The 15,503-nt window shown below is 37.7% G+C and overlaps 1 protein-coding gene across 2 annotated transcripts; it reads left to right on the plus strand.

The window, feature by feature from the left end:
• adgre5b.1 (adhesion G protein-coupled receptor E5b, duplicate 1) lies at positions 1 to 15,429 on the plus strand. 2 transcript variants are annotated; one of them, XM_065269582.2, is made up of 18 exons: positions 1 to 489; positions 4,532 to 4,603; positions 4,751 to 4,894; positions 5,111 to 5,236; positions 6,466 to 6,591; positions 8,568 to 8,699; positions 8,889 to 8,944; positions 9,486 to 9,575; positions 9,667 to 9,820; positions 10,045 to 10,161; positions 10,243 to 10,454; positions 10,541 to 10,723; positions 10,806 to 11,000; positions 11,819 to 12,036; positions 12,113 to 12,271; positions 12,352 to 12,523; positions 14,005 to 14,100; positions 14,208 to 15,429. In XM_065269582.2, exons 1-18 carry the CDS (start codon positions 459 to 461, stop codon positions 14,250 to 14,252), a joined length of 2,328 nt encoding a protein of 775 aa, XP_065125654.1. In that variant the 5' UTR covers positions 1 to 458; the 3' UTR covers positions 14,253 to 15,429. The 2 variants fall into 2 exon arrangements, with proteins under 2 accessions (XP_065125654.1, XP_065125655.1); XM_065269583.2 differs by lacking the exon at positions 6,466 to 6,591 and having other exon boundaries at positions 2 to 489.
• Positions 15,430 to 15,503: the final 74 nt, after the last annotated feature.

Consider the following 15,503-nt stretch of genomic DNA (forward strand, 5'->3'; position numbering starts at 1 on the left):
CTGGGGGAGTGGCGGCCATGAATAGCTACTCGTCACCCAGTAGCGCGGCACACATGAGAAAGGAGGAGGAATATAACAGACAAGACGAATGGAAAAAGAAAATAAAGCGTTGGAAACTTTCAGGCTGTGTGGATTAAGATAAACACTGAGCAGTAACCAAAGTGAAAGACGAGAAGAGAAGATTCGTTTGAAATCTTCTGGAAAACTGAATGGAAACATCTGAAAACAGAAGGACTGAAAAGAGGACAGAAAAGACGAGGAGCCGACTGGATTCATTTAGAAGTGAATGTTTACAAGGACAAACCAATTCTAGAAAAGATCTTTGAAACATTGAGCGCATGAGTAAGAAAGAGATTGAGGGGAATTTGTAACATCTTACGGGAATACTGATTCACTCCGGCAATTTCACTTTCACAGCAGATACTTTAAAAAATACACATTGAAATCAGTTACATAATATGGACCTAAAACAAACACTTCTTCTGTTGGGTGAGTAGATAGTTTTACTGTTATTCATGTTCATATGTGTGTGGATATATTTCTCACATATTTTGTGTTGAATCTGGTGACATATATGTGTCATGGATACAAACAACAAAACTCACTGTGTGTGTGTGTGTGTGTTAGACAAAGACTTGATTCTTTCAGCTGGAGGATTTCTGCTCTGTTCAAAATCACCATGAAGGCAGACAGACATGACAGTATCATGAGCAATCTCTTATCTATACATAACACATCCTAGACAGACAGACAGTAAGATGAGACTGATAAGAAAAACAAAACATTACACATGTGTGCGGGGGATTCGGCCTATAGTGTCCAAAAATGAGCTCTGTGCCACACCTGTCAATGGAGACTGAGAGCATTTACACTTTAAAATTTCCTCTTTACGCATTTACCTTATAGTTTACATGAGGATTTATGAGAATAGTTGTGAGTTTATTTGGTGCAATTTTGTCATAATAGTGATCTGCGTGTTTATATTCATTTAGCAATAACATATACAATATTAATGTATTATGTATTTCTGTTTTGTTAAATTGTGGCCACACTCATCATTTATTTTGGGCTTCTTACACGTCATCTTGTGCATGGAGTGGGGGCAATTCAAATTCGAGTTTTGTGCTGTAATCACTAAATTAGCACATTTTTTTGAAGTATCAGATAATACAGCATCATTCAAAACCTATATATGTTACAATTTACCATTACATGCATGTAAATTATAAAGGGCCGGTATTGCCTTATCCTGCTTTATTTCAATCTGATTTTTAAACCGTTTTTAATTTAATAAAAAAAAAATTAAGTTCACTTATTATGCAAAATCCATTTTTACAAGGTCTTTTGACATAAATGTGTGTTGGCAGTGTGTGAACACTGCAACCCTACAATTAAAAAAATTCAAGTTCTCCTTTTTTAATCCCTGTTAAACCAAAGCAGTCGCATTAGACATGCTGTTTAAATTATCTTGTTAATGTGACGTACTATCTCCATCAAAGCAACACTGTGAAAGTGGCACTCCATCATGTGATCAAAACTTAAGCAAACTTGTCGTGTGACACACAAGCCTCTGCTGATCAATGCGAATTTTAGTTCAGTTTTCTGAAATGGTAAATGGAATGCATTTATAAAGCACTTTCGTAGACCCATGGCCATCCAAAGTGATTTACAATTTGCCTCATATTCACCCATTCACTCACTCATTCATACACCGACGGCAGTGTTTGCCATGCAAGGCGCCATCCAGCTTGTCGGGAGCAGCTGGGGTTAGGTGTCTTGCTCAAGGACAACTCGACACTTGGTCCGGTGGAGCTGGGGATTGAACCACTAACCTTCCGATTTTTAGGGAACTAACATAAACCACTGAACCACTGTCGCCCCATGAAATCCAATTCTGACACCGATTCACCGAGTAACGTTAAAAAAAAACACATAAATCACACATTGATGTGATAAACTTCCTCTCTGGTGTTAATGTTTCCACCATGCTTTGCAACTTGTGACTAACATTGTTGTGGTTTCACACATGATGCACTTTTGACAGCTTTAGGTTTATGTGGTGCTTATCAATAAAACATGTCATATATGTAACATTTATGAATTATCAATATAAATAAAACAGTTAAAAGTCCCATTAATGGTAGGGTATCTAATTTTGAAAAATTCTAACGGTAACCGACTAGCAATGAAATCACGATCCCACCCTCAAGTCAAATCGCCATCCAAAGCCACGCCTCTTTCAAAACACATGAACACGCACAGATCAGAAGGTCATATCTAATGTCTCATTCACCAGTGAGAAAACTTTGCAGTACAAAGTGAATAACATTACCAAAATAACCAACATAAACAACTGGTTTACATCAGAATTAGTTTAAGCACACTTTCGGTTGTGTAGACGTAGTAACTATATCGTTGAGCTAATCCGTAAACGAACACAAATTTCATAAGCAACACAATGTTTCATCAAAGTAGAATATCTGAATCCATCTCAATACAAACATATCGCGTACCTACCTTACCAAAATAAACAGTGCAACGACCCTTTGCCTCCTGTAGCTGTTTGCATCTCGTGGTAAAGCAATAAAGTTACCGATGTTCATTTGGGTTTTTGTTCTTTGCTGATCCAGGCAGTTTTTGCTGTTGTTGTTTTAAAAGATGTCTTTCATTTTGTGGCTCCTGTGCAGGTTGTCAATTCAGCAGAAAGTTTGCCGTTCTCTGTTACCGATGACGTATGCTGTCTGCGTGAACAAGCTGCGCAGTGGCATTCAAATTATGCTCACGGATGAGAGACAAGCAAGGCAACGTCCGTTCGGACAGAGATCTATATTTGTTTGAATTTTTTTTTGGTCCTACGCCTTTCACAGATGACATAAATTTCTACAAATACATTTAAACAACTTAACACAGTGATTGCTATCAGGATGTGAGGAGACTTTTAACCAGCACAACTAAAAATGTTTCTGGATCAAATCAGATTCCCTGCCTTTAACATACATTGACTGTGTCTAGACTTTATCAGTCTACATTATATCAAAACCATTGAAAATTATTTTTGCCAAGTCAACAATTAAAGGCAACAGCACTCATATTTTGTTCATAAACTCTGAAAATTCAGTCAACTTCACAGAGACTTTTCTCCAAAGCAAACTTACAAATGAAGCAATACAAGGAATTGAGTTAAATATCATGATGCCTGGTGTCATAATTTATTACAGATTTGTATCAAGATGCTTCCTGATGCCATTCATTTAAAGCAGATGTTAAGATCTGACTCCAGTTTTCTAGACCTTCACAGTCTTTCTGTATGGTTCTCGCTGTTATCGTCTTCATCTCACAGTGACTTTATCGCTGCTCATCGGACGTGCTTGGTTTTGCCATGTGTGGATCTCACTATCAAATGTTCTTATCAGAAACACTTTAAAGGGGACAGAGAATGAAAAACCATTTTTACCTTGTCTTTGTTGAATAATGGTAGTCTACCCGCATTCACAAACATACAAAAAGTGCTAGACATGCTTAACATCTCAGTCTCATAGAAAATCCTCTTTTAGAAATGTCAGCCAGAATACGGCCCAATCTGAAAAACTGATGCTTATGACATCACAGGCATCTCACTGCCCCTCCACTTTAAAATAATTGGCTACATTTTTTGAGTGGCAGCAAAGTCAGCCAATCAGTAATGAGATTGCAAGTTAAGCCAGTAGGGGGAGCCAAATAGGTGCAAAACCACTTGTTTAAAATCCCCCACCCTAATAGAGCTTTCTGAGAGAGGTTTTTAGGAAGCTTCTAAGGCATTACAGACCCAAACAAAAACGTTTTGTCTACATGTCACATCACAGAACAAGGATAAATACCCCGTTCAATCATTCTATGTCACCTTTAAACATTAGATTAAGGTGCATTTAGTCCCTCACTCACAAAGACAGCAGGTTTAGATTTATTACAGTACCATTTTAAGCATAACTAAATGCATAGAAATTACTGTATTTTTAGCTTTTTTCATGTGTTTCTAGTCGTTTACCACTAGAAAAAGTAATATGAAAATGACATCTATTGCTTGCTGGAATATGCACTAATATGCTACACAACGAAATCCCCAGAGTTAAATGAACACTGCTGGGTGTATATATTTTCCCAATCTTTCACAGCTAACATTGCTTCTAGCACATTTAAAAATGCATCACTTGTTTGCACATGAGAGTGTTGCTGTTTGAATCTGTTGCTCAGTGTTTGAGAAACGAGAGATTGCAAAAAAGACTTATGGTGTGAAACCACCTAAAGGTGAACAAAATGTTCTGAGAGGGAAATGTTTAGTGTGCAGGTCAGCACACCTAGATATAAACACATATCTGTGCACGTACACAGGACACAGCACAACGCATCTGTGTGCAAAGTGTGTTTGTGGTTTCTTGTTCATGTAGAGATAAGTGTGTCATGTGTTAACAAGAAAATCTGCAAGATGTTTAAATATATAGACATGTACACAGAAAATGTATGTTTTATAGCTATATTTTTGTGTCTTTACCAGGTTTCATCTTGCTCTGCAGTGGATCTCATGAATGTGAGAAAGGTTTTCAATTAGATATAAAACAATGTGTTGGTAAGGAACATCTCATGTGCTTTTATAGTCGATCATATAAACACACAGGTAATGGTGTTAATGTGTCTCTCTCTCTCTCTCTCTCTCTCTCTCTCTCTCTCTCTCTCTCTCTCTCTCTCTCTCTCTCTCTCTCTCTCTCTCTCTCAGATACAGATGAGTGTAAAGAGATACCAAATCCATGTGGCAATAACTCTAACTGTACAAACACAATTGGAAGTTATTATTGCAACTGTAATGAAGGCTTCAAATCAGAAACAAAAAATTTCACAGGGGAAACAGGACAGTGTATCGGTATGATGGTTTTATTAAAGCATTCAGGCATAAAGATGTTATTACACAGAGACACCAGTAAACATAAAAAATGTTGAAATATATAAATGTTATGCAATAGATACAAATACACATATATACAGACTGTCTATAAATGATAAAAAATCAATCAGTAAAGCCCTCAGAAATAAAGACAATACTATAAATAACTGTACTAAACTGTTGTTTTTCTGCCAGATATAAATGAATGTAAGAAAAATTCAACATGCAATAATAATTTGGTGTGTAAAAACTCCATCGGTTCTTACAAGTGTGTGTGTCCATCTGGTTATCGCGAGACAAGAGGAGACGCGAGTTGTGAAGGTGAATGTTTTTATTGTTCTTCCTTATAATCTTAAATTTAACATAATGTATAATGTGACACAAAGATAATCATTTTATCTATCTAACACACTTTTTAAGGCATTAATGATGAAATGTCTCATTTCTGTACTGCCAGTATCAAACAAACAGAACTGCAACAATTAAAGGATTATTAAAGGTACTATGTGTGGAGATTTTAGCGGCATCTAGGGGTGAGATTGCGAATTGCAACCGAGGCTCAGTCCACAGATCACCCCTCCCTTTCAAAACGCATAGAGAAGCTACGGTAGCCACCACAGGACAAACATGATGTCGTTTGAGATAACTTAGTAACAAAACAAACACGGTAAATTCAAGCCGCCTTCAGACTAGCAGCGACTAGCAGCAGAGCGACACAATCTCATTCATTTCAATGGAAGGTTGGATGAAACAAGCGACAGTGACCATTGTCTAGGGCATGGGCATGTCCACTTGAATGTCAGAATTGAGAAAAGTTTAACTTTATGCAAACGATGAGCTACTTTAGGGAGCGACAACCAATGAGAGTGAAATGCAGCGGAGTTCACCTCATCCGTCTCTCATCGGTTACTGGAGTGGACGATACTCATTTTGTTTATGACAACCCTCGGTGTGAATTTCATCTAACAATTGGGGGGACAATAAACATAAACATTTCTCAAGAGAATATTTTGAAGGGGACACAGATAATGCAGACGAAATTGTACTTAGATATGTGGCTAATATTCATCTTCAAAATTTATAAATGTATTTATATTATTTATTATTTACAATCAAGCCACCCATGAAATTAAAGCATTTTATAATCACTCCGCTCCAGGTTTACAATTTCCTCCTCTCCCAGCTCTCTCCTCGCTCCATGTTTGCACCAAAGGAGAAACTGCTCCTAGTTCCGCTCCACTGTATATTTTCAATTTTTTTTAAATATCACCTGTGCTGATGATGCATTCGTCATTATCTTTTAAGATACATTTGTTTTTTCACCCTCATTTCACTTAAACCCATATTCACTTTAAACATTAAGTGATTTTTTCCTCTTTAATACAGATGATGCAGAGTCATTACATTTAACAGTCATTGCCTTTGTCTCTCTTGTCTATACTCACACATGTCAAAAACCTTTCTGTCCTCACTAAATTTGTCTTGTGGGGACATCAACATTTGCTTGTGTCTAAATGAAACCCTTGTGTCTGTGTGTCTATGTGCTGCAGATGTGGATGAGTGTTTGTCAAACGTGTGTGGAGCTCACAGCAGTTGTATTAACACACCTGGTAGTTTCCACTGCAGCTGTTCATCAGGGTTCAGTAAAGATGTGGAGCCCAGCGGCCCCTGTAAAGGTGAGGGCCGCTCTCCTGCTGCTACTAATAAAATCTGAATGCTGATCGTAACTCATGAGCTACGTGTGCTGTCTTCTGTCATGTCCGGCTGTAAAACATCATGTGACCTGATGTGACTTCCATTAACCCTAAAACCAGAGGAAATGTATTGGTTGCAATGTTTCAATGCAGAAACCCACCCTGGTTAAAGAAAGAAGCTTAAACTAGTTTAAACTGGTTTGCTAGGTTTTGGTCTTAACCCTGTTAAAAGCTCCTTAAGTGGCGCTATCCCGTGAGCGGGACACCTAAGTTTACTTTAATATTTTCCAAATAAATTTTATCTATATCACAACAAACTATATATTGTTGGAAAGGTCTAAGCCTCTAGAATTAATATTTCAACAGTGTTTTATAAAAAAAATTATGTAAATATGTAGAGAGAGTAATTGATTCAATTATAAAGAGAGTGTGCCTCAAAACATTTATGTCCTGCGAAATGTCACTGTCCCGCCAGCGGGACGCCTACGTTTACTTCAGTGTTTTGCATGTGAATTCTTATCCAATCATGACAAACTATATATCATTTCAAAGCTGCAAGAGTGTAGATTTCCTTTATTATCACAATTTCGGTAAAGGAATGACATAGTGAGAACCATTTTCTAAAATGCCACGGGTATACAGGTGGGCCCACGTTGTTGTTATATATTTGTAACACTCATACCCTATTCTAAACCTAAAAAATCTTGACAAACTATATATCATTGGAAAGCTCTAAGAGTGTAGTTTTCATATTGCATCAATATTTTGGGAAAATAATGATGTAGTGAGAGTCAGTTTCTAAAATGTCACACTGCCACAGTTGGACTCAATTTGTTTTTGCATATGTATAGCACTAATACCCTGTTCTAAACCTAAACAATCTTGACAAACTATATATTGTTGGAAAGCTCTAGGTGTGTAGTTTCATATTTCATTGCCATTTTGGGAGAATTATGACGTAGTGAGAGTCAGTTTCTAAAATGTCACGGGGCCACAGGTAGGCCTAATTTGTTTTTATATATTTATAACACTACAACCCTACTCAAACCTAAAAAATCATGACAAACCATATATCACTGGAAAGCTCTCTCAGAATGTAGTTTTCATATTTCAAAGTCATCTGTTGATAGAAATAATGTAGTGACAGTTTTTTGTTGCACGACCCCCCCCCCATAGGAATGTATATTAATTATGATTAACTATTATAAATCTTCAAAAATGTTGACAAACTATATATTGTTGGAAAGCTCTAAGAATGTAGTTTTCATATTTCAAAACCTTTTTGCAGAAATAATAATGCAGTGACAGTAATTGAATAATTTGTTACAAGAGTATGCTGCAAACCGTTGACACGTAGTGGCCGTTGTTAGTAAAACCACTAAAAGTGTGACAAAAACCTAATTTTTTTGTGATTTTAACTTGCATTATTAATTTTGTGAAACATTTACATTTTTATAATTTTATTTATAAAATTAATATGTTTTGGAATTATTTTTATTTATTAAAATAAATGTAAATTGCTATAATAATTTATTTATTTAATATTTTCACCTGTTTTCTGTGAAAACCCCCAAAGTGTCTTCTTTAAAACACGACCAAGATTAGGCTTCTAGACAAAAAAAGCCAGAGTTATATGTATTTATATATATATATATCACATTTTCACCCCCCCACCCAAAGGGTATTTGCGCCACCTAAGGGGTTAATCTGTTTTGATTTGTAGGGTTGCTGACTAGGCCATCAAAACTAACCATCAGCCAAGTCACTCCAAGATGAAGATTTAGCATGGCTTAAATCTGAGAAAAGATAATGTAGCCGCACCAATGATCTTGGTGTTGCCAGCATGATTATTAAAGTGTGCACCAATGTAACAGGAAACTAGAAACTGTGTAGTATGCACTTGGCCTAAATCTAACCTTAAAATCTGATAACAATATATCTCTCTCTATTTCCCAAAGACATTGATGAGTGTATAAAATATCCAGATGCCTGTGGCCCAAATGCCACATGCATGAATAGTCCGGGCAGCTACAACTGCAATTGTTCCAATGGTTACAGCAACTATGGCAACAACCAGTCAAAATGCTTAAGTAAGTACGAAAGTTTCTGCATGCACTTTAAATGCACTGCTGTATTTAGCCTATATATGAAGTTTTATCTAACAGCTAATGTTACATGTCTACACAATTTAAAATGTGAAAATGAATATGTAGATATCAACATTAACCATTGTTGTTGCATTGTAACTTGCATTGATTTAAGGTTTTTGTTGTGCACAGAGATTACCTGTGAGCCGTTTAACAGTGACCCTGGTCTGCACGACACTCCTATAAAGGTAACATGTATACAGTGGTAACACTTAACAAGGGAAGATCTGGGGTCAGTAAATAGATTATATACTTTTAATATTATATATACAATCTAAATATTTAACATATCATTTTTATGAAGTAATTATTTCAATATTACTTAAGATTGAAACATTCCATGCTAAAAATGTACTTTAAAAACTGTTCTGAATTTGTCACACTGCAGAAAATGTGTTGAATGATAAAAACGCAGAGTAAATAAAATATGTTATCAAAACCTTGGAAAAACAGGCAGGATTCTCTGCTCTCTAGTGATCAGCCTTATGCCCATAACCTTTGAAGATCAAAACTTTTGATGAGTAAACTCTACATGGAGTTGCACAATTGTGTAGCAGATTTAAATACACTTGCCGATTAAAAAACAGCGCTGAGTGTTTTCTCTGTATCCAGTGTCACTATTTAGGTGAGGTGTGATATTTCCACCCTTTAGAGTTTTGAACTCACCCAGTTTTTGACTTCAACAAACGTAAAGACGACCACTAATCTTGACTGATCCGTTTCCTCTAGCTGAAGGGTTTGCTGTCCCTGTTGAAGAGCAGTTGTGAGTCTCTGACTGATCCAGATGGAGATAAACGCACAGGCGAGGTGTTACTGGAGGTAAACATACACACACAGTTCATGATTCAGTAGCTCCACATCAACCCAAAATAGTAATGTAATGCACATTTGTGTTTGACGTACCCTACAGAACCTCTTCACCTCCACCAATGAAATCCTATCAGAAGACACGCTTGCTGATAGCATATTATTAAGTCGTTTTTTAGACGTTGTGGAGAACAGCATGCGTTTGATAGGACCGCAGCTTAAAGGGCCAGTGACCAAGATGGAGACCGACAAGACCAGTAAGACTCCTGGACACAAATGCAAACGCATTTAAATTCCACAGGAATATCAGATCATTTTCATTTCATTACAATGACAAATTATTGACTGTATAATTAAAAAAAGCTTTCATTTAAGTAATTCTTCTTCTTTAGATCCTTGATTATAATGCAGTCGTTTATGGCATAAATTGTACAGCCTATGAATATGTATTTTTTATTAACCTATATTATCATATGCACAGATGCCGAGGTTGCAGTAAGGCGGGGTCACACTCCTCCCACAGGGAGTGTCATTCTGAGCACAGACTCCGCCCTCTTTAACACAAGCTGGGAAACAGTCGTAGGGGATTCATACCCAGGTACGAATGCAAATAAACCAATACGTAAATATACTTTTATAAAATAATAAACACACAAACACTTGTAACCCTTGACCCTAGGTTTTACGTTTGTGGCACTGGTCAGTTATAAAGATCTAGATTCATCCGGTGATTCTTTCAACAAGATCAGCAGCACATTACAGGAGGAGGGCGACAGCGAGCAGGGAAACATCACATATCAACTCAGCTCTAATGTGGTGACGGCAGTCGTCAGTAATCCTAAAACAAAACATCTGCCCAAGCCTGTTACTCTCATCTTTAAACATGTGCAGGTAAAGATGGCAAACACATCAATTCCCATCTCAGTGGAGTGACCTACACCAACAGATGTTAAATTCTTCTCATCTTTTTTCTTCAGAAAAGACCTCCTTCAGAAAAGGAGTCTAAAAGCATGAACTACTCATGTGTCTACTGGGATGAGGCAGAGGGGGCGTGGTCTGGGCGGGGCTGTGAGAGGGAGTGGTCTAACATCACTCATACAGCATGTTCCAGTACTCATCTGAGCAGCTTCGCTGTGCTCATGGCTCTCTACCCTGTGAAGGTACAGTAAACACGATGACTCAAAATGTCTTGAAGATTTTGACATGAATATTCATCCTGCACCTCTTTGGTTTTTCTTCCAGGACACATTTGAGTTGGTGTTGATCACTCGTGTGGGTTTAATTCTGTCTCTGGTGTGTCTGCTTCTGTGTATCCTGACCTTCTTGTTCTGTCGTCCAATACAAGGAACCCGGAACAGCATCCACCTCCATCTGAGCATTTGTCTCTTCATCGCAGACCTCGTCTTCCTCTGCGGGATCTCCAGCACTCATAATAAGGTTGCCCTTAAATCCCAAAGCACTTCTTGGGTTTTCTGTATATTCATTTTAAAGAAAACAAATAAGTCCCCAGAGTGCTGTTTTAGCTCAAAATACCCCACAGATAATTTAATGTGACATGTAAAGGTATAGCAGAAGGTATTTCTGGGTGGATCATCAAAACTATTGGTCATCCCAGTTGTCAATCATTCTGAGGATATGTTTACGTAAGGCAGTTGTACGTGCTCGTTCGCTTTCTGCACATGCGCACTTCTAGGTGTATATGTATGGTGAGCTACGGTTTCAGACATTCATTGAAGCTCGCATTATTACCGTGTTTTTTTTAAATGTCAGAGGTTTCAAAAAAGTAAAGGGGCGGTTCTTTTCAAAAATTTGTGAAAATCTTCCGCTATACCTTTAAAATTGCCACTTTGTAGGCCTGAGCAAAAATGTGCCGTTCTTGGGTGTGTCCTTTAAAATGCAAATGAGATTATTAAAATGCAAACACTGTTCACCACAATGGTGGTTTGTTGAAATTCAATTGTGCTGTCAATTATTTTCCCTCTATCTCTGCACTAAATGGCAGTGCCGTGGTTGGATAGTGCAGAATAAGGGGAATAATTATTGTAATTGGACTACCTACGTAACAAAACAGGCAAAATCTGAATTACCAAATGTTTCACATGTATACAGAAAATGGTTTACCAAAACAAAGTTACTGGATTGTTCTTTTTCACGTTTTCTAGGTTAATAGCAGCAATGGGGACCCAATTATATCACTTAAACATGAAAAAAATCCCTTTTAAGCAATAATTTATCCCTCTCTGTATGGGCTTCAGGGTGCTTGTTCTTTTGTCGCTGGGATGCTGCATTTCTTCTTCTTGGCGGCGTTCTGCTGGATGTTGCTGGAGGGGGTGCAGCTGTACCGAATGGTTGTCGTTGTGTTTAAGACCACCATCAAGCATCTTTACATGTACATGGTGGGATACGGAGTCCCTCTCCTTATCGTCATCATCTCTGCCATCGCTTATCCAAAGGGATACGGCACTGATCGACAGTGAGTGTTTAATCCTGGCTTTTTATTTGAGTCAAGTTGTAGCTGTTAACTACATTGTCCCATTTGTGTGTTCCAGCTGTTGGCTATCTCTCGATAAAGACTTCATTTGGAGTTTTTTTGCGCCTGTCTGCATAATCATCATCCTCAATAGCTTTTTCTTCATCGTCACCGTCTGGAAACTGGCCGGAAAGTTTTCCAGCATCAACCCCGATCTCTCCAATCTACGCAAGATCAGGTGCTGTGTGGATGTGAGTGTTCATTTTTGTTCAAGAGAGATTAATTCTAGTTCTAATTCTTTTTCCTGGTCAATTTTAGGGGGTTTACCGTGACCGCAGTTGCTCAGTTGTGCATTCTCGGAGGAATGTGGATTTTTGGCTGTTTCCTTTTCCAGGAGAAAGGAACTCTGGTTCTGTTGTACCTCTTCACCATCCTCAACAGCTTGCAGGGGGCGCTTATCTTCATCATGCACTGCCTTCTATCCAAAGTGGTAATGAAACACAAAGAAACATGCACAACTACAAATGCTTCACACATACAATACTGCAGGGTTCCCAAATCCTGGAGGGCTGGAGCACTACAGAGTTAGGGGCGATTTATAGTCGTGCGTAGGTCCTCTGCGTAGCCTGACGCACACCTCACAAAATTTCTAACAGCGCGTCGGCTCTATGCGGACCGCAAGCTCTGTGATTGGTCCACCAGAACCCCTCCCGTCAGGTAAAAAAACTGCGTCATAGGTATTTCCGTTTGAGACGGTGAAAACAAAGATGAGCCAAGTTGAGGAGTGATTTAACTCAAACTGCAACATAAGTCGCTGTTTATTTACTTCCATCATTGCTGGTCTTCTCAAATTATACACAACAAGTTGCTATTTCGTCTTCGTTTGTGGGTTAACTTGCTTAGCTTCTTCTTCTGTGACGACTTCTGCTGCTACTGTGGTTACACGCGTGATTACTGCCAACCAGCGGTTTTGCGTGTGTTTGCACGTCGACGCGGACGGCGACACACAAGTATAAATGAAAACCGACGCGGAACCTATGCCGTCGCTGCTACGCCGTAGGACCTACGCACGACTATAAATCGCCCTTTAAGGTCCAACCCTAATCAAACTTACCCACCTGTGATTTTCTAGTGATCATGAGGACCTTGATTAGCTTGCTCAACAAATACGACTTCCGGAAGACGCACCTGAAATCCTGGCCAGGACGCGTCCGGGAAGAATGGCACGTGTGGTCACCCTAGTTTAGATTAAACCATCAAAATATGAGCTTAGCTTAGTTTAGGGTTTTAGTAATTTTTTTATACATCTCGCCTAAAAATGAAAATGTTACAAACCTGTATAAATTTCTTTGTTCTGATGAACACGACAGTAAATATTTTGAGGAATGTTTGTAAGCAATGTTTAATCAGCATTTTTGTTCTTTACCCCTCCTGTATAGATGTTTTCAGCAGTAACAACATAAACAAACGGCTTTCGTGGAACACATGTAACTTCCCGTAAACTCCGCTAAGAATCAATACCAACAAAGTCCTTTTAGAGTAGTTTATTTCTGATAGCAAGCAAAATAAACAACAAGTATAACCTTAGTTTATATTTTATAGCTAAAGCATATATAAAACAACACTTGAGCTAACGTTGCTGTGTAAAATCTGTACTATAATGTATGTATACAATGTCAACTACAAACCGGCTGCCAAACCTCCCTTCACATAGTGGTGATTCATGATCGCCGTCTCTCCATTCTTTAGGAAACCAAATTTTTTTTTATTTTTGACGAGGTATTTGTTCCAGATTTCAATTTAGCCACTAATCAGACCATTAAACAGAGACCGGAAGTTAAGTTCCGACTAGACGCCTAACCGCGCCAACGACTGTGCGTCCAATGCAACGTCTATAATCTTGCGCCCCAGAGTCAGCTTGGGACCAGTCTGTAGTTTTGTCAACTCTGTTTGTTATGTTGCCCCCTTTAGGTAAGAGAGGAATATTGCAAGCTGATTAATCAGATGTGGTCACGTAAGGAGAAGAAATATTCAGAATTCAGCTCCAACCAGTCGAGTAACAGTCAGGTAAATTTGCTTGTTTGTGTGTAGATTTATAGCAATAAAGATTTTTTTCGTATAGTACATTTCTAGAGCAGATATCGGTTTCTAAATTTGTCCTTTGACTTTTACAGCAACCTCTACGGAGTGATCAGAACACAGGAGAGTTAAAGTTATAAAGCCATTGTCCAATCCTGATGTGTCTGACTTGTAAGGATGCATAAAAGCATTTTCACAAAGCCACGTCAACCTTACATCTTACCAATAAGATATCTGAAGGGGTTGTTTTCCTTTTGTGTCTGTTAGTGGAGAACATGATTGATATCTGTCTGTAGATGTCAGCCAATCATATGGTATGTGTCGCATCCTGTCCTATCCAGTCTTATAGGAACAGCTGAAACATGTCAAATTATTATATATGAAATATATTCGTCTTCCTCTGATAGGCTTTAAAGAGAGTTTAGCTGATCTTTGTTGTGCCGTAACAAGTAAAGCTATTTCAGACTGTGTACAAAAGGCAGCTTTCATTTTCTCACGGGAAAATATATTTTCATTTACAATCGACTTGATTAGAGAGATCATTTTTTTTTATAAAATCTCTTTATTGAAATGTTAATGTATTAATAATGTTCATGTATTTTGCACCTGTGTGCCACTTTATGTCTTCAAGCTGTTAAAGGAGATTTTACCTCTTTATATGGGAAACAGAGGTGAGAGGTACTTTATTTAAAATATTAAAAGTATTTGATCAAAGGCAGTGTTTTATTGCACACAGCATATCTGAGACGGCCATGAAAAAGTGTCAGTATTACCTATAGATAATAATTTGAATTTGATCTCTCAAATGCAAAAATATGAGATGATTCCCTAACACATTAGGGGTAATAATGTTTAAATGATCTGAGACCTGAAAGCATGTGAGTAATACTATTTAAAGGCTGCAAATATTAAACGGTAGGCTTTGTAACAGAGATGTGAAAGTGTAACCTCACTCCCAGATCTCAAGAGATGTAGGACCGGTTACAGATAAAGTCGGTGTATTTGAATTAAACTTTCTTCTAATGTTCGCTTTTAAAGTTCAAGATGAACAACTTGCTTCAGAAACAAGTATTTTTTACAAGCTACTATTGTATTTGTGATTAAATGTACTGTACGCTTCATTTTCAGATTTAGTTTTACACCAAAGAGTTTTGTACTTAGATTTTCATTTCAGATCAGCGTCTTTAGTTGTTTTTATAATAAAAAATTGCTGCATTGCTAAAATCAGTCCAGTGCAACTGAGGAGAGCAAGGGTTTTTTCGTCTGGATGGACAAGTTACTTTGCTGTCATTTAAGATTAAAAACTGCTAAATAAAACCGTTTCTGCTACTCATTATTTTGTATATGATGACACAAGGGGCCTCAACTTTTATTTTTATGTTCAGTATACT

Source organism: Paramisgurnus dabryanus, chromosome 4, assembly GCF_030506205.2.
Source record: "Paramisgurnus dabryanus chromosome 4, PD_genome_1.1, whole genome shotgun sequence".
NCBI classification, from domain to species: Eukaryota; Metazoa; Chordata; class Actinopteri; order Cypriniformes; family Cobitidae; genus Paramisgurnus; species Paramisgurnus dabryanus.